Here is a 19,334-nt window from a genome sequence, read left to right as displayed (position 1 = left end):
TTCTGGCAGCCCTCACTGATTTTTCATCAGCCTTTGTTTTCCTAAACTGGAGTGTTTTATGATGCAAGCTAGATGAGCTGGTTATAAATACCACTCACTGCTTAGACACAGTTTGCACGCTAATGACAATGCCATATCAAGGTAGATCACATGGATCTGTGGACAGAGCAAATTCTTATTCTGCATGGCATAAAATAGGATTGTATAACTTTATCCTTCTTCTTTTTCACTTATTTATATATAAATTGATATTACTGTCAGATGAATTGGATGCATGCCCACCTTCTACCATAAGTATGACAAATCTCCTTTTTCCTGATGGTAAGAAGATGTGTTTTATTTGTTTTGTATTATTTTTTTCTCAAGAACTAAGAGATGATTTAAACAGCAGCTAAGCAGGTTTTTAAATTGTTGATCAGAGTGATGATCTTATTGGCATCAACTTTAGTAAATCTTATAGCACGGCTCCAAGAAGACTTTTCCAAACTCCCGTGACTGGGTTAGGTCCCCTTCTGTGTACTGTTATTGCTCCTTGTAGCTAAGCTTTTATTGTTTTTCAGCCAGCTCTCCTCCTCTCTTGTGATTAGATATTCTTGTTTCTGACAGCACTCGTGTGAAGCCTTCCTGAGGACGATCACTATCCCCAGTGCCTCAAAGAATGCCTGGGATGTGAAACTAGTCAATACATTTTAGTTGAAAAAATATATACATAAAATTAAAAGCACTGTATTAAGGAGTATTAAGACAAATATTATTAAAAATTTAAATATTATTAAATATTTATTAAAATAAAAAGCACTGTATTTGATATGTAAGTGGAGAACACCCCAATCAGTCCCATCTTACTTCCTCTATCCAAAAACATACTTTTCAGTTAACCTTGCTCTTGGAAGATCCATCCAAATACGGCTCTCCTCAAAGGAGACATTCTGTAGGGGTTCCCACCAAAGTTGTTCTAGAGTCATCGTGGACTACTTATCCTTAGTTTTTGTTATTGGAAAATACCTTTTTAAGCTAACATGCAGCAGGAATCCATTGATTTAAAAAGAATCCTGTGGAATGAGTGTTCTTTAATCACCGTCTGACATCAGTGGATCTATTCCATGATAGTCTCTGGTAAGGTATTACAGTATATGGATATTTGACGTGTGTAAAAGAACTCCTATGCTGATTTTGTTTCTTTTTTTTTTTTTTTTTTTTGTAGAGCAGCCTTTATTCAAAGGAGGCCGTAGCAAGATACAGGGACCACTGCAACAGGGCCTTGCAAGTAATGGTGGAGAAAGAAACTGGATTCAACTCTTGGTTTTACTTTAAAAAAAGTGTTGATTTTATATGTATATGTTTATATGTACATATATACATATAAATACTTAAATGTTTATTTAACAGCATTTTTTTATGTCAAATTAGTTTAACATATCGGTCTGGACTATTTGTTGGCACATGAAACTAACATCACTCTACTTGACTTTAGGTGTAAATGGCCACATTCAGAATAAAATTTGAAGAGTGGCAAAGAACTGCAGGAATGAACAGAGTCTTAGGTCTTTCCACCGCCACTGCCTCTGGGGCCAGTGTCTACATACTCTGCAGGGGGTGGGGTTGGCAGAGGACTGGCCTGAGTAGGTGAAGGATTTTATTCTGGCAGATGGTGAGATCCCCCAAAATTCTATATGGACCACATTGGAATGGCTACATAAATGGCTCTCTGGTAAAGATCCAGGCTTCTGTTCTGAAAGTCAGTGTAGCATGGTGATTCTGGAAATAGACAACCTGGATTCGGATTCTAGCTAAGCAACTTCAAGTGAGCTGTCTAGCCTCTCTGTGTCTCTGATTCCTCATCTTTAATTTAGTGACGATTATAATGATGATGATGATGATAATTTCCCTCATAAGGTTGTTGTGGGGATTAAATGCACTAATTATTACATAAAAGGCATTTAGTATAATGCCTGGGAAATAGTAAATGACCAATAAACATAACTCATTATTATCATTATTATTATTATTACCTGTGATGCAGTTGAGTCTAGGGTGAGAAAGATGAGGCCTGTACAGCTCAAAAATTAAAGAGACACTCACTCTCAAGTGCTAATCCTGTACTTGCATGCCCCTAAGATTAAAATCCTCCTTAAATTTTCCATTCTAGGTGCCTCACTTGCCTTACTTTTGTTCTGGTTCTGCCTGGGATGCCTCACGGTGATCAGGGTGGGAGAGAGTCCTAGGATTGCCCTTGCTTAGAATAATACAAACAGAAACAAGAGTCTACGTCTTTTCTGTATACTCTCCAGTTTAGTCAGTTCTTGGTGAATAGTCATGAGCCACAAAACCTATGACAAATAAAAGCCTAACTGAAACACTGCTGACACCTGCCTTCCAAATATGGCATCCTCATTCTGCACCAGACGGATTCTCCTGGACTCCTCTTACAAGACCATTGTATGCCAGGTTTGAATGCTTCTAAACCTTGCATTTTTATGCTAGGGACTGTTTTTACCTGCTCAAGGTAGCTAATGAGGGAGTTTTTGTTATCCTCCCAGTAGGTCTTCAGAGTCTCTTCAGGTGGGAACTTCTCACAGCTAAGCTCCACAGTGATCTCAAAACAGTTGCTGCTAAGGTAATTGAAGTCTTGCATCCCTGCCAAAACACCAAATGGAAAGTCAAAATATGCACAAGGAGCCTAAAACTCTACACAGGCTAGTCTTCTGAATCAAGAACCAAGTAAAAGGTACACAAACCAGGGCATTTGGGAAGCCTGTGGGAAAACTTAAGGGAAATCATCTGCTGAAAGGGATTGAACAACATAGGTCAGGGGTTGTTATACCTTAAAAGCACAAACTCTCAGGTTCTTAAGCAAAAGCATTTGCTGCTGCAGAGTGCTAATACAGACATTACCCACCTTCCACATTGCTGGAGTGGGCTTTGGAGAAGACAACAGGGTAAAAGACTTCATCCCTACTGATCTATTAAAGAAATGCACATCCCTCTAAGTCTACCTTTCTAATGGAGAAGAACTTGGAGCTTCATGTGACATGATCTGACATACTATATTGTTCCTTAAGCCCAGTAAATATCATGGTGTATTCCTGAGGGATTGGGAGTCTTAGCAATATACTAATGTCAATCAAGGAAAATGATGAGACAAGTCTCAATCGTTTTAGGAGATTTCTTTGACAAAGTTAAGGATGCTCCCCAGGGACAGGTCTATGCCTTTCTCTGAAGATGATTTTGAGGGCTCCAAATTTAAAGGGGAGAGGGTGGGATATTGATAAGCACAGAGTTTTCACATAAACCAAAGGGGACAGAGGAAAAATGTGGGGAATGTGCATTTTACATAAGATAACACAGACAAAATGGGGTAGGGGAGCAATTGGATACGCATTTGTGTCTGGCAGGCTGGGGTGCCTGCACCTGTAAAGATAAGCTATCAATTTACATGGCCATGGTGAAGTTTTAACAGCTCACCAGGAATTTCCTTGTGGGCAAAGTATGGGGGAGGCGTGTAGCCTTTCCTCTTGTAGTCATCTTATTTAGGAACCAAAATGGGGAGGCAGGTTTGTGTGACCCAGTTCCCAGCTTGACTTTTCCCTTTAGCTAAATGAGTTTGGGGTCCCAAAATTTAATTTCCTGTCACACTATATATTAATTCAACAATCACTGAGTATCTGCTACATACAAGATATAATGATAACAATATTTCAAATACCACCAAAGAGAATATTCTGCATCCAGAACTATTTTAATTTAAATCTGACTCATATTAGTAGAGGATGCTGTTAGTGCCCACCAGATTGCTTTTATGGAGGCAGGGCATCCAGACCCAAACTGCTACAGGCGTTGGCTGTTAGAGCTCACAGCTACCCCCCGATCCCTTTTCCAGAGAATTGCTGGTGGAAGCCAGAATCTCCCACCTGGCTTGGGAGTTACATCCTCGTATCTCTCACCCCCAGTTCCTTCTGGCACCCCACAACCAATGGCTGACAGCTATGGAGCCACCAAAGCCTGGTCCCTTTCTCTCAAGGGGAGACAAACCTGCCCCTAATTTATGCTCGAGGCTTCTTCCAATGGCTCAGGCCAAGGCTGGACTTTGCCTGAGACCACACCCCTGTTTAGCTCTATCCTCTTCCTTGCCCTGCTTCCCTCACTTCCCTATAGGGTTTGTCCTAAAAAGTAATCCCTTAATAAATTACAAGCATCCAAATCCCTATCTCAGGCTCTGCTTCTAGATAACCTGACCTAAGACATGAATGTTATTCACTATATACAGAACTGAAGACTAATGGAGATTCCTTTGACTGTTTAGTTAAGTGAGACATAATCGTTAACTAATATTATTATTATTATTAATAATGTCATTATCAGTATTTAACTGATATAGATTACTTTATATTTTGTTGACAATATACTATTTGTTCAAAAAGGAATTCCAAGAAGTCATTAAAGTTTTTATAAAAACTAAAGTATAAAATTACTTCCATCTGATGTACTGGACGTGCTCTAAATCCTAAATTTGACATAGATCATATTTCTGAAGCTATTGGGGAAAGAGTACTAAGTCTGATCTGGATAAAATGCAAAATATAAATAAAAACAGAATTAACATGTATCAGAAAGAAAAAAATCAGAAAGAATATTTTTCTCAGCACATAATTCAACAAAATTAAGCATATTAAACATACCAATACCCTTCAATTAGCTAATGTTGCTTACTACCTTAACAAATTTTCTTTTTCCAGGTGGGCCATAGAAAATTTTTCACAGGCAAAGACAAAAGTAAAAATATATATAAATATCTCCGTATTTCACTCTTCATCCTTGAGTGTTAGTGAAAATACGAGCTCTGTAAAGTCCACCTTGGGACAAGGAAGGTAAGAGAGCTTCCTTGGCTCCCTAGGAAGGGGCTTCCCCCAGCTGCTGTCCCACATGGCAACTGCTTCCTTTTCAGACTAAAAGGCAAAAAGCCACCTGAACTCATAGGGATTATTAGAATAATGAACATAAACTAAATATTCCATGTCAAATACTCCCCATTATCCCATCATTTAATAAAAAAGTACTGTGCACCAGGTTTTGCTAAAAGCCAAAGCAAGCCCTCTAAAATATATATTTACCTACAGTGAAAGAGCATGACTGGCATATACTAAGGATGCCATCTTATTCCCTAAGGCTTGAATTTGAAAAGTAGGGTAGTTAACAATATTCAATTTATTATTTTCCAAATGAATGTCTTCAGTTCATTTCCTGTATCTCTTCGATTAGCATCACAATTTTTAAAATCCACAAAAACAAAATTATACATAGTAATCATTCATGCAAAAAGTTGACTTTAATGGAAGAACTATAGATTCAGTCTACTTTTTAATGATGGAGGACGATTGAAGATTCTCTAAATCTAAATCACTCTCTAAACCTAAATGGTCATTGTAAATAAGCTGCAATCACATAATCAGAGAGCACAATGGAAACTCACCTCCAGGTACACTGTACCAAGCACCACCATTGGTGGTTCCATCTACAAAGCTGCTGTCGTCATCATTCTTGCGACATGGTGGCCGATTGGGGTCAGACATGGCCGGGTTGAAAGAAGAGTATGCCCGGGCCAAGCTTTGGAAAATGGCGTCATCTGGGGAGGAGCTGTATTCGTGGGCACTACCTAGAAAACAAATCCACAAGATTAAAGAAACGGACACAGACCAAGCAGCACTGCATGTTTTCTAAAGAGTGATTCAGTATTGAGTAATTGCATTGCAGATGTATTTTTTTAGCTACATAACTATGGGAAAGAGGTAAAAGTTTAAATACTAAATAATTACACTTAGTTTTTAAGTTACAAAACTTCCATTCCTAATACTACAAAGTAGAAATTGGGTAGAATGTACATTCCTTTTTTTGTTTTTTGTTTTTTTTTTTTTAATTATTATTATACTTTAAGTTTTAGGGTACATGTGCACAATGTGCAGGTTAGTTACATATGTATACATGTGCCATGCTGGTGTGCTGCACCCATTAACTCACCATTTAGCATTAGGTATATCTCCTAATGCTAATTCTACTTATGAGTTGAAAGCTTCGCAGGGAAAGGTAATAAATTCATAGTAAACTAGGCCTGGGAGAATAGGAGGAAGATTTTTATCATTAAAATCTTTAAAAAATTGTTAAAAAATGTACCTATACTAACCTCATACCCACTATGAATCATTCTCATATATACCATTCAATATCTGGTTTTAGATTTTTTTAATCTCCTGTATGTATTATAGAAATAAATAACATATTTTGACACACTGTGTTCTTATTCATGCATTATAAATTATGCAGGCCTACAAGTTTCCCAATTATCAACAAACCACAAAATCTTCAAATTTATTTAACAATGTTATTTCCCCAAAGACATTCTTCAACACTCAGTTTCCAATATCTAAAATTATCATCCCAACAACCCCATTAAAAAGTGGGCAAAGGACAAGAACAGAATTTTCTCAAAAGAGGACATACAAGCAGTCAAAATAATTGGAAAAAATGCTCAACATCACTAATCATCTGAGAAAGGCAAATTAAAACCACAATATCATATTACATGACTTAGAATGGCTATTATTAAAAAGTCAAAAAACAACAGACGTTGGCATGGATTCCCACCAGTGTTGGTGGAAATGTAAATTAATATAACTTCTATGAGAAACAGTACAGAGATTTCTCAAGGAACTAAAAATAGAACTACCATTCAACCTAGTAATCCCACTACTGAGTATGCATCCAAAGGAAAAGAAATTATTATATAAAGAAGACATGTGCACTCATATGTTTATGGCAGCACTATTCACAAAAGCAGAGTCATGGAATCAACCTAATTGTCCATCAATGGTTGATTGGATAAAGAAAATGTGGTACATATACACTATGCAATACTAAGCAGCCATTAAAAAGAATGAAATCACGTATTTTGCAACGACATGGATGGAGCTAGGAGCCAATATCCAGAGTGAAATAATTCAGAAATCAAATACCACATACTCTCACTTATAAGTGGAAGCTAAACAATGGGTGTACCTGGACATAAAGGTGGAAATAATAGACCCTGGGGACTCCAAAAGCGGGGAGGATGGGAGGAGGTGAGGGGTGAAAAATTACCTATTGGGTTCACTCTTTTGGCGATGGGTACCCTAGAAACCCAAACCTCACCATTATGTAATATATCCGTGTAACAAACCTACACAGGTACCCCGAATCTAAAATTTAAAAAAATAAAATAAATTAATCATCCTGTTTTTACAAAGAGCTAACTCTTCAAAGGCCCCTGAAAATAGATCCAAAGCAGGAAATTCCCTGGAGCAACAAAAATCAAGTTGAAAATATCTATCTGGCTAAAACTTGCTTTGTCTGAAGCTTAACTAAAACTAGTTAGAGAAAGCCAAAGCACCACTTCCCCTCCCTGACACCATCAGAAACAGTTCCAAATGCAAAACCGTGTGAACACAGTAAGACACATGTAGAGATTCACAGGGGCCCTAATCAAGCACCAAGAGGCTGCCCCCATGTTTAAGCCATCTTCTACATGAACCTACACAACTTCTGTAATCTCTCCACTTTATCAGTGTCCAAGAGTGACCCAAGTTTATGACGTGTATTTTCTCCCTTTCTGTTGGCTAGGTACTCTGTCAAGATCACGTTTCTCTTCACCTAAACTATTGAAAAAGTGAGTCCTTTTCTGCCAAATAGATATGCCAACACCATATGAAATGATTAGGAGAGCTTCCTGTTAAATATAGTTCTTTCTTCAGGCAAAAATCACTTAAAGTCCAGTTCCTTAAAAAAAATTACAGAAATCACCCTATAAACCCTTGTACAGTATTATAAACTTTGAACCAATTAGAGAAGCAGAAAGAATACCTACCACTCCGCGTCTCATCATATGGATAATTGGCCACAAGGTCTCCTCCATGGAGATTGGCAGAGAGCACAAAAGGAATATCCATAATCCAATGAATGACAGCCTTGGTCTCAGGAGCAAGCTGTTCAGATGAGAGATTAAAAGGATTATAAATTTAATAATCATTGGTATGATCACTTGACAGAAAAGACATAGGAAAGGTAAATGAAAAAACTGAAAGCTGGTCATATTTTAACTACTTTGCGGTTGTCCTCACAGAAAAAAATAAAGGTTCCTACAAGAGCAGCATTCCTCATGTCTAACTTTTGCAGATTTTTAATAAAAAATGTTTCAAAAGTGTTTAAATTTCTTTCAAAGTTTTATTTTTGTGGGCTGCCAGTTTTCCTCTCTTTGTAACTTGAAAACCAGCATGCAACTCACAAATTTTGGGACATCGCTGTCTGATCTGTAGTGGTTCACACATTGTTATTATGAATAGTTAAGGAGAATATGAGGAGAAAAGAAAATAATTGAACTGCAGAACAAGATTTGTCCTCTGTGGTGGTTCAAACATGTGGTAAAGTTTATTTCCAAATTTTGCTTACTATTTTCCCAACTTCCCTCAACTACTTCCAACATTGTTCCTATCAAAGAATATTAGGTTGAGTCTCTTTCAGAGTGGACTGTAAAATATGTTTACTTTGGAATGGTCATCTTAAATTTTAAAATAAAGGCAAGTTTCAAGAATTCACGTTAAGTCTTTAGAATGATTCACTGCCCCTCATATCTTGGAAGCAAAACAAAGGAAAAAAGAAATGTATACCAAAGAAATAATGTGGAGCCAAAAGCTTGATACTTTTATGCAATGAGTTTTGAATAGCAACTAGGAAGACTCTCAAACCCCAAGTGCTTCTCTGATGAAAAGAAAAGATTTTACTGGCAACGTGACCCATGCTGTTCTTTGTGATAGAAAATCTAATGGCATCAGTAGGGTTTGATGGTTATAAGATCTCATATTTGTATAGCTCTGCTCAGTTTATGAATAGTTCTCACATGAACTATTTTACCGCACTTCAACATTTGCATTGGATAATGCAAAGATATTCATACCCATTTCACAAGGAGGAATCTGAAAGTTGGGTGTGTTAAATAGCATATCTAAGTTCACACAGCTAAGAGTTCACATCCAGTCAGTGAAACCATAAGGCTCACGCTGTTTTTAGTGTATCAGCTTTAGTCTATTAAAATTATCCTATTTTCACATAAGCTACTCTTAACTGTGTAAAAGTGTGATTTAGAGTAGGAGGTTGTTTTATTATTTTTCATTTGGTTGGTAGATCTTATTTTTGCTTAAAAAAAAAAATGTCCATTGTAGAAAATGTAGAGGAGACAGACAAGAACAAAGGAGAAAATTAAAATTACCCATTATTTTACCACCTAAAGATATCCACTACTAACATTTGTATATATCTCTTTTTCAGTCTTTTCCCAATGTATTCATATAATTTTTAAATGTGATCATTTATATACCATTTTATATACTGCTTTTTTTGCTTGAAAACAGATAATTAACACCTTTTCATGTTATTAAATACCCTTCTAAAATGATATTTTAATGGCTGAGTGGTAGCCAATGTCTGGATATACCATTCTTAAATACTAATAAAATGATAGCTAATACTTATTAAACACTTTCTATGTCAGACATTCAATTCTCCCATTTACTCTATGAAATAGGGACTACATTTTCCCCTATCCTACAGATGAGTAAACTGAGATGTAGAGAAGTTAGGGAACAGCATGAGGCCACTCAGCTGGTACTGGCAGAGGCTGGACTCGAGCCCAGCCAGGCCGGCTCCACAGCTAGTATTAGTAATCTCCAAGAGGTGATACTAGGTTGTTGATATTTTAAAAATTAAAAATACTATGAACACCTTTGTAGCTACCATTTGTCCAAATCTGTACTTTCCTTAGAGAAATCCCTAGAAATTGAATGACTTGGCCAAAAGCTGAGCATGTTTTTAGCTAAAAATGTTTCAGTTAAAATCTATATTAGCTAAAACTGTTTACATTTAAACATGTATTCCAAATTGCATTCCTGTAAGGTACAGAAATATAACCAGAAACAGTATAAGAAGTCTTCCATCTCTAATTTTTTTAAGAACAATGGAATTATTATGTGTTTTAAAGTGTGTCACTTTGACTAATGACAATAGAATTTTTAAAATCTGCATTATTTTAATAAAACTAGAACAGTTTTTTATATTTAGTGATTATTTCTATTTATTCTTTTGTGACATATTTATATGGTTTAACTAATTTTTCTATTGAAATGCATAGCTTTTTCTTTTTTTTTTTTGAGACAGAGTCTTGCTCTGTAGCCCAGGCTGGAGTGCAGTGGCGCGATGTCGGTTCACTGCCAGCTCCGCCTCCCGGGTTCACGCCATTCTCCTGCCTCAGCCTCCCAAGTAGCTGGGACTACAGGTGCCCACCACCACACCTGGCTAATTTTTTTGTATTTTTAGTAGAGATGGGTTTTCACCATGTTAGCCAGGATGGTCTCGATCTCCTGACCTCGTGACCCACCTGCCTCGGCCTCCCAAAGTGCTGGGAGAAATGCACAGCTTTTCTTTTTGGCTTGCAAGAGTTGTTTAGTAAAAAAAATTAGCTCTCTACTACACACTATATATATTTTCTAAGTGTGTCATGTGCCTTTCAAATTTTGTAATTAAAATACAGAGCTAATATAAGATATTTATGTTAAGCACATAACGTCAAACCTATTGATATTTTCTTTATGGTCTCTTTGCTTTTCCATTTCATTCATTCAATAAATATTAAGTGACCACTATGTGCTAGTGTCTATACAAGAAATTTAGAAAGTTCTATCCCCCTCTAAGTATTATATCCTTACAAAAGTTTTCTAGTTTCATACTTTTTAAACTTAAATTGTAGTGTCTAGAATTTATTTTGATCTATGCTGATATTTATGAGATGGATTTGTCTCAATTCCATGTATTCAATAATGCATTCTTTCCACAGGGATCTGAAATACACTCTTATTATATTTTGATTTAAATCAACCTAAAAATAACTAATATGGGAGATGAAATCAAAATATTCTATAATGCATATGCTTTTTTAAGTGAATTTTTTATATCTAATTGCTAACATGACATTAATATTAAATGAGATGAGTTTAACACACTCTTCTATAATATTCTGTTCAAAAGTTTTTCTTTTACTACTGAATTTATTTTCAGTCCTCCTCTTCTTTGTACATCTCTCATTCCCTCTATTTTCTTTAACCCAATGACAGATATTGACAGATATTCACATTTCAATAAGTTCAGAAGAGGCAAAATCACCATGGTTTGGAGAATCATTGAGGACTTCAGGAAGGAGGTGGAACTTCACCAAGTCTAGGGACGAATTGGGGTAGGAGAAGAAGAGAGAAAAGAGCAGTAAAAATAAAGAAGTTGGAAGTACCCATGGCCCATCTGTTGGGGGTAAGGAAAATACTCTCTGGGAGGGAGGGTTTGTTTTAGTGCAACTTAGGAGGCAAAGCCATGCCAAGGTAGACTGTATTCCTGTGTTTATTATCCACCTAAAAGTGTTCAGAATGGCTTGCACAATATGCACCATATATTTACAGGTTGATACAACCATAAAGAATAATTTTGAAAGATACGTATCAAAACATTAATGGTGTTCACTGAAGATTGTAGGGTAATGGATTCTTCTTTCTCCTTATTTGTGTGTTTTAATTTTTGTAATAAAATATGAATTTTGCAATAAAAAACTTTTAAAAGAAACTGTTCTTGAAACAAATTGAAAGATACAGCCCTAAATACACAAAGTTGTGTGAAGCTATCAGGTTTAGCCTATTACTAGTTCTTACATCATACACTATTGCTTATATGCATGTTACCAGTATGTTCAAAAGCAAGCAATTTCTACAATTTGATAAATTAAACTAAGTTTCCCTTTGACTATTAACAGAATCTTTTAGGCTGACTAAATCCTGAGACCCCTGTGTACTACAATTATATATTTAACTGATCCACAGAGAAGACTTTGGAGTACCTTTAAAATTGAGCCTTTAATAGAAACTAAAAACAATTGTGGCCTTTCTTTAAACTTTCCATTTAAAGATTATAAATACAGCTCAAATATGATGCTCTATAATTAGATGTCTTTGGTTCTTAAATTATGTTGAAGCTCTATTTATTCAGTTTTCTTCACAACTCTAGCTATTAAAGTCAGGGTAAACTTAATAAATGGCTGGGTATATTTTAAATGACTCTGCTCTCAGGCCAAGGCTCATGTACTGAGCCCAGATAACAGTGAAGGTGACCAGGCTAAAGAGCTCAAGAGCAGATGACAAACGACTTAGAGAAGGAAGTCTGGGAGAGCAAGAGAGAGCTTTTATTCAGAGAAGTTCAGAAGAACAAGGAGAACATGGATCTCGAGCGAACAGATGTGTCTCAGCTACCTCCAGCATCGGGAGGGCTTTGCAAGAATGAAGTTCCTTCCCACCACCCCCTCCTGAAGCACACACACCCCAGACCTGGATCAGCTTACGTGGGAATATGAATTTCTTTTTTTTTTCTCACAACTGTACAAAGGAGGAGGAATCTGCATTTCTATTTTCTATTCATCTGATTCCCTGTTCCACCAAACAGAAGAATAAATCTTGACATTTAAGAACCTCTATAAGGGATACAAATACAGATATTAGGCTGAGAAGGGGAAGAGGGAAGAGGAATGTATAATAACATTAATGAACTGCCTACTATATATTTTATACCAGGCTGGGTCAAAACACTGTCTCACACAGACAAAAATGGAAAAAGACGATGAACCAGACACAGGCAATATCACCCCATGATTATGAAGTAAGTTTACTAAAGATTTAGTGTAAAGTAAACAAATCTTGCTTATGTTCCAAAAAGGGACTAATCTTTCATTTTCATGTATTTTTCTTTAATTTACCTTTATGAAAAGAAGTCACATTGAGTTTGTTTTAAATAAAAGCTCTTATTAAAATATAGTACCATGAACATGCCTCTTTTAAATAAGTATTGCCTAAGCTAGAAATACAAAAACAATAATCTAGAGATTATGCAAATATTCAGGTTTAGCTGGGGAAGGAGAAGGTAGTGCTGGCTAGAAATAATGGTGCTTGCACAAAATTGACAATCAAATATCCTGTCAACATGAGTTGATTTCACCATTCTTCTATGATAGGTGGAAGGAATTATTTTCTTCATTTCTCAGGTTTAACAAAGACAACACAGGCAAGTCAATGCAAGCAATGAGGAAAGCTTATAGACTAATATGGGGACTCTGCTTCCAGAAGTTTTCCATTTCTGTCTCAGCCCTCATGGTTTATCACACAGGACTGCCCTCTTTCACCTGGGGTTACCCCAGCCTGCCGCCTTTCTGGCTCCCCCTCTCCCATGAAAGATAATTTTCAGGCTGAGACAGTGACGTGTATCCATGACTCAGAAGGAGGAAAGCTTAAGTCACTCACTTATCAGGTTCTGCCAGTGTCCTCAGCCTTTGGTAGCCTTTGTCTTAGACTGTTGCAGTAGGTAGCTAGTCAGACATGAGCAGGGCAGGAGAGGGCCCTCCCCCAACACCAGCAATGTCAGGCAAACATTAGGTAATGGGCAGGAGGTTGTTAAACTGCCTCTCTAAAATAATAATTGGTTGCAGCAGGCGCCAGCGAAAGGCAGTCTCCCAATAGATTAAAAAACCTGAAACTGGTGATCAGCAGCTTCCCAATAAGATCTCAGGAGCTGGGCAAATGGGTTCATACATGCACACCAAGAGGCAAAATGGCAGAGTTTAACTGGTATATGACCTTCCTCTAGGAAGACTGGACTGGTAAGGGACGAACGCCTCAAGTGAGAATGCGCGCAACTTCAGTAAACACACTGTGCAAGCGCCCCTCCCAAGTGTTGCCAGGCCACTGCACATGCAGACAGCCCACTCCAAGGGAAGAATCAGGGGAAAAGGGACACAACCCCCCAGAAGCATAAGCATACCAACCTATAAAGCCCCAAGTCAAAAGGTCAAACAGGGCACTTGATCTCTCAAGTTGCCCGCTTGGCCTACTTCCAAGTGTACTCTACTTCCTTTTATTCCTGCTCTAAAGCTTTTTAATACACTTTCACTGCTGCTCTAAAACCTGCCTCAGTCTCTCGCTCTGCCTTATGTTTCTCAGTTTAATTCTTTCTTCTGAGGAAGCAAGAATTGAGATTGCTACAAACCCATATGGATTCATCACTGGTAACATAGCTTGGTGCCACATGATTTGGATATGTTTCCCAGTGGTAAAGGACCCCTATGCCTCATCTTCTTTGGCTGGAGGTATTCAACCCCTGTATGCAGTTTCCTTCTCTCTTTTTGCTCTCCTGCTTACTGACCAACCACTAGAACAATTCTTCTCAGCCACAATGGCTCTGCTCCCCCTAGCTGATCTTTCAGTTCACCCTAATAGGTGGCTCGGAGGGGTGGAAGGAACTTGGAGTTCACACTGAGTAGAACTCAGACACTAATGGCCCTCCTGGACAGGAAGCTTACAAGAGTGGTAGAACTAAAGCCTAACACTGCAATGTCTGGGGTTTCTTCTGCTTTTTCAACTAAAGTCAGCTATTTCCCAAAAACCACTGCCTGTTCTCCTTTTTACTCCACCTATTCACCTCCTATTCTCCTTTGTATTCTCAAACGGCCTTGTGAACAGCTAGACCATCCACCTCAGGGGCAAGCCTGCCTCTTGTTTGCTTTCATGTCACATGCCATGTAACTTCTTAAACACACACTCCTTGTTATTTGTGTGCCCATGGCTCTTGCTGCATTTGTGCAGCAGCAAAGACATAGGCTCCCTTGCAGATATCCCCTGAGATTTATACTTGTTTTTACCCTACTAGCTCAGATGACCTCCAACTCATCCCGTCTGGTGGCACATTGCCAGGATAAACACAAATTGGAATCACAGCCATTATGAGTTATCATATACTTTTTGTCCCTGTTACCCTCCAGGGCCATTTTCCAGTGACTTTTGAAGTACTTTGTCTGCCTGCATAGGGCCTCACTGTGGCCCTTTAAGGATCTCACTTACTTGCTTTTTTTGAGTTAACACTCCTTTGAAAGGAGGTAAAATTCTTCCTTTGCCACTTGTGAGTTCTTACCTCAAGCCTCAAGTCCTCCAGAGGTTACTACTTTATGTTAAGAGGGCAAATAAATGTTGCTGTTTCACTCGCATATAAAAGCTTTCCATGAGTCTTTATCTCACTTCCTCCCATAGCCTCCATCTCTCTAATCACTTCCATGCCCTTCTTAACATGCACCAAGACCTTCAAGGTTATATTCGAAGGGAGGGAAATCCAGCCATCTTTTGGCAGTTAGCTGAAAAACAGGCTTCTCATCTACTTAAAGAACATGGGAAGGAAATCTGAAAAAAGAGACAATCATTTTATTGCTACAATGCTCTGAGTGAGAGTCACCATAAAGTCATGGAGACAAGGACATAGGCCAGCCCAAGGTTGCAGTCACAAAAGACCCATAGGACAGACATGAAGGTTGGTTCTAGGTTTTCTAGGTTAACAGATTACCATTAAAACAGATGAAGGAAAGGTTAGGGGTACACAGTAAGAACGGTTATTCCAGAGTCCCAAGGATGAACAAGGGTCCCACAGTTTACTCCAGTATCTCTTCTGTTCTCAAGTGGGTAATTGTGATGAGATGGAACCAAGGTAATGGGTACACGGTAAGACTGGTTCATTCCAGTACCCTAAGGATGAATGGGAGATGCTTATTTAGGATAACAGGAAAGTAAGAGGGGATGCCTTTGTTTTCCTTTTTCCTTTTTTTTCTCCTCTGTTCCCTCTTTACAGATGGGTAACCATGTCTCTATACCAGAGGATATGCCCCTCAGATGCATCCCCAAAAACAGAAACGTTTGACTCCCCCAAACCTTAAAACAAAACAAAACTAGCTTTTCTTTGTAATACCATTTGGCCTAAAAATGAACTGGGAGAAAATACAAAAGTCAGCCTTGGAACCCAGTGCCCTTATGCAGGAAACCCTCAAATCAGCCTCCTCAGTCTTTTATAACTGAGAGCATAATAAGGAGGATAGAGATAAGGAGAAGGAAAAATGCAGAAGCAAGAGGCATGCTCAACTATTGGCTGCTTTATAAGCTCTCCAGCCCCCATCCAGGTTTCCCTAAAAACACTCCTTCAGGTAACTGCCATTGGTGTGGCAATGGCCACACCATTGTCCAGTGGCAAGGCCACTGGAAGGCAAACTGCCCCAATGGGACAAATGAGAGGAAGCCTAGCACAGCTTGCCCCCTCTGCCACAAGCTTAGCTACTGGAAATTGGATGCCCTGAGGGCCGAAGGGCTCTGTGTCAGAGTCCCAATGCCTAATGGCCTTGAGCTGAAGGGGCTCTCTGCTCTGGCTGGCTTCCAAGTTATCGACAAGACAAAGCCAAGAGAAACTCCTGGAGGAGTAAAATTATAAATTTCCCTTTGGGATTTAAGAGCTGCCTACTCTGTGCTAATCTCCTTCTCTGAACAACTCTCCTCCAAATTCTGCCATGTAATGGGGCAAATGGCACCTCCTCCTTCCAAAAGAAAAGATTCACACTCTTTTGGGCAAAAATATGCTTTCCAAGATGAGTGCCTGATTAATATTTACCCAACCTCTAAATTCATCTTTCCCTCTAATAGCTCTATTTCTTCTGGAAAGTTACCTAAATCTTTAACTAATAACTTCAACCTAGTCAGTCCTACCTCAAGGATATAAAAATAGCCCACATTTATTCAGACAAGCCCCAGCAAAAATCTAACTGAGCAATCTCTTGACGGGGGATAACTTCTACAGTATGCAGATAACCTCATTCTTCTCTGCTCCCCCTTCACAATCCTCACACAGCAACATGCAGTACAAACCCTAACTTCCTAACAGAAGGAAAATGACTTTAATCTAATTCAAAGGCTATAAAGGGAAAGAGGTATTTTTGGTAAGGAAGATTATAAAGAACAGAAGTTTTATAAAGAACAGAAGTTTTATATGAGAAAGGATCTTGTATGGTAAATTCTTGTCCTAAAGTAAATGACTGGTTGTTTAAAAAGAGGAATGTTTAGGACAAATCAGAAAGTCCAAGTATGTCATAGATGGTCTGTGTAAGTTGTGAAAAGATTTATGAAAGAGAATTTATTTTTAAAAAGTTATACAGTTTTAAAAGTTATTAGGCTTACTAAATACTTCATAAACTGCTACTCTGACTCCTAACTGTACAACTTGCTGCCTTTAAAGCTACGTAAGAGCCGGGGACATACAGAGTTACCCATGCCCCCTAGATGCTAGAAAGAGTCAAACCTTTTCTGCATTTCTGTCTAGTGTCCTAAGCTGCAAACCTAGTACATAGTCAGAATCACTTACTTAGCAGGTTTTTCAACAAAAGTAAAAGTTGCTAAGAGTTTACAGTGTAACATGTTCTTGAGACTACTGGAAAACTTTTACATGCAAGGCATGTAAGGAAAGTAGAATGTGGTTTTTAGATTATATAAAAAGGCATAAAAATGTGGATTTTTTTTACCTAGTTTAGAGAGTTAAAGGATTTTTTTAAGTTAGATAGGATAAAGCTGAAGGTTTGAGCAAGTTGTGGAAGGTTTGTGAAAGATTAATCTGGTAAAAAAAATTCTGTGCATAATCATATTGGCTAAAGTTAAAGAGCTATTGTTCAGTTTTTCCACAAATTGAAAAGCACAACAGAGTTTTAGTAAAGCATTGATCTACTCTTCATAAATGTGTTATTTGTATGTGTTCCAAAATTATACAAAGCTCCTATAATTCTGATATAACTTAGTATACATTGCCAGTAATAATTATAATTGTTATGCTACATAATTGTGTGTCACAGAAATAACAAATTTTCTTGGCAACTGTGTCTTTGACTGTGGCTGCCCTAAGACTTTTTCTCATTCACAATTGTTGTCTTGTTTTAATCCTCTTTAAAAGGTGGCCTTTATAATCAGCTGTAGGACTCTAACAGGCACTCTTGAATGCAGGTTGCTGATAACTTTAAAGATTGTAACATTAGAATAGAGAAAGAGCTTTCAGGACTCTCATGGAGAGCTGAAATGTTCATGAACATCAGGCAGAACAGGAGTTAACTGCATGGACTGAACTAAAAGAAAACTAAAATAATCCTTTTATGACTTTTTGCTTAAAACATTGCTGATCCTTTGTTTTTCAAAGTCAAGAAAACTTTCTTTTGAGCTATTTACAGCTTTTAAAAATAAGTACTCCTGTAAACAAAATTTGGAGCATATTTCTCTCTACCTGATTTCTCCAGAATTTGGAAACTATTTGTGAGTATTCTTAACTTATGGCAATACAGTTATTTGCATAAGTGCAATAGTAATCTGTTTTCTTTTGCAACAGGGCACAATTGGAGAAACTGGTTATTTTACCAAGGGTTTGACTGGAATGGCATGCTCTCCTTTAAGGAACCAAATTTGACTTATAGAGCCAATAAAAATCCCTTGGGAAAACTGGCCTCATACCTTGTCTACACAGTCCCTGTACAGGGTTCCTGATCCATGGGGAATAAAGAATGTCACTTTCTGACAGGCCTAGGAGCCCCAGGTTATCTTAGCACCTCAAAAGGAGAGGAATTTACCCAATTCATACAGGTATTTGATGGCAGAAACCCATGGCTGGGCTCAAGGCATTTAAAATGTCTTATCTGAGATACCTTACAAAATGAAGTTTCATCAAAGCCAATTTGAAAAGGAGCCTATATGGCAAATAATTATTCTTGCTGTGCTTTTTGCAAATAATCAGGCCAAGTATGATAGGACTAATGCTTATTTTGCAAACAAATCAGTCCTATCATGATTTGTTTTTAATAAAAATGAGGACTGGAGAGAGAAAAGTTATGTTTCAAGAACATAACCAGACTATAATCTAATAACTTAGTATTATATTCTATTCTCATCAGTTGTTTTTGAGTTTTTGTCTGCAATTTAGACTAACCCTATTTATTCCTGTGAACCAACCAGTGATCTCTGGCCACAGCTCAGAAGAAACAAGAGGAATGGGTAATGTAAAAATCTGGATCAATATTCTAATTCTGGGAACACACTGGAATTGGCTTGTAACCCCATCCACGCAAGTCTTAGGTCTTAGCAGGCATGACAATAGCCACCAGTTACCTGGGCATGTTGGCAGCCTCAGGATTTTTTAGAGTTTTCCTCACCCCCTTATTTCATTTTGACATTCTTCTAAATCTAATAAACTAATTTGTCTCCTCTTGCCTTCAGGCCATCAAGCTCCAGATGATCCTCAGTGAGAGATACCATCATGTCAGTATTCAAGAGTCACCCTTCTACAGAGGACCCCTAGACTTCCCATCAACAAGACATGACAGAGGCAAAATTCCA

General features: G+C 37.8%; 1 protein-coding gene across 1 annotated transcript in view; it reads right to left on the bottom strand.

The window, feature by feature from the left end:
• CPE (carboxypeptidase E) overlaps positions 1–19,334 on the bottom strand; it is a 122,264-nt gene that overhangs the window by 8,466 nt on the left and 94,464 nt on the right. Inside the window, exons 4-6 of the mRNA XM_054485452.2 lie at positions 7,895–8,012; positions 5,471–5,653; positions 2,498–2,637 (exon numbers count right to left, since the gene is read on the bottom strand). Of these exons, the coding sequence (XP_054341427.1) occupies positions 2,498–2,637; positions 5,471–5,653; positions 7,895–8,012 (441 nt within the window). The remainder of the gene's footprint in view (positions 1–2,497; positions 2,638–5,470; positions 5,654–7,894; positions 8,013–19,334) is intronic.

Source organism: Pongo pygmaeus, chromosome 3, assembly GCF_028885625.2.
Source record: "Pongo pygmaeus isolate AG05252 chromosome 3, NHGRI_mPonPyg2-v2.0_pri, whole genome shotgun sequence".
In the NCBI taxonomy this organism is placed as follows: Eukaryota; Metazoa; Chordata; class Mammalia; order Primates; family Hominidae; genus Pongo; species Pongo pygmaeus.
This window is presented reverse-complemented; position numbering and strand designations above follow the sequence as displayed.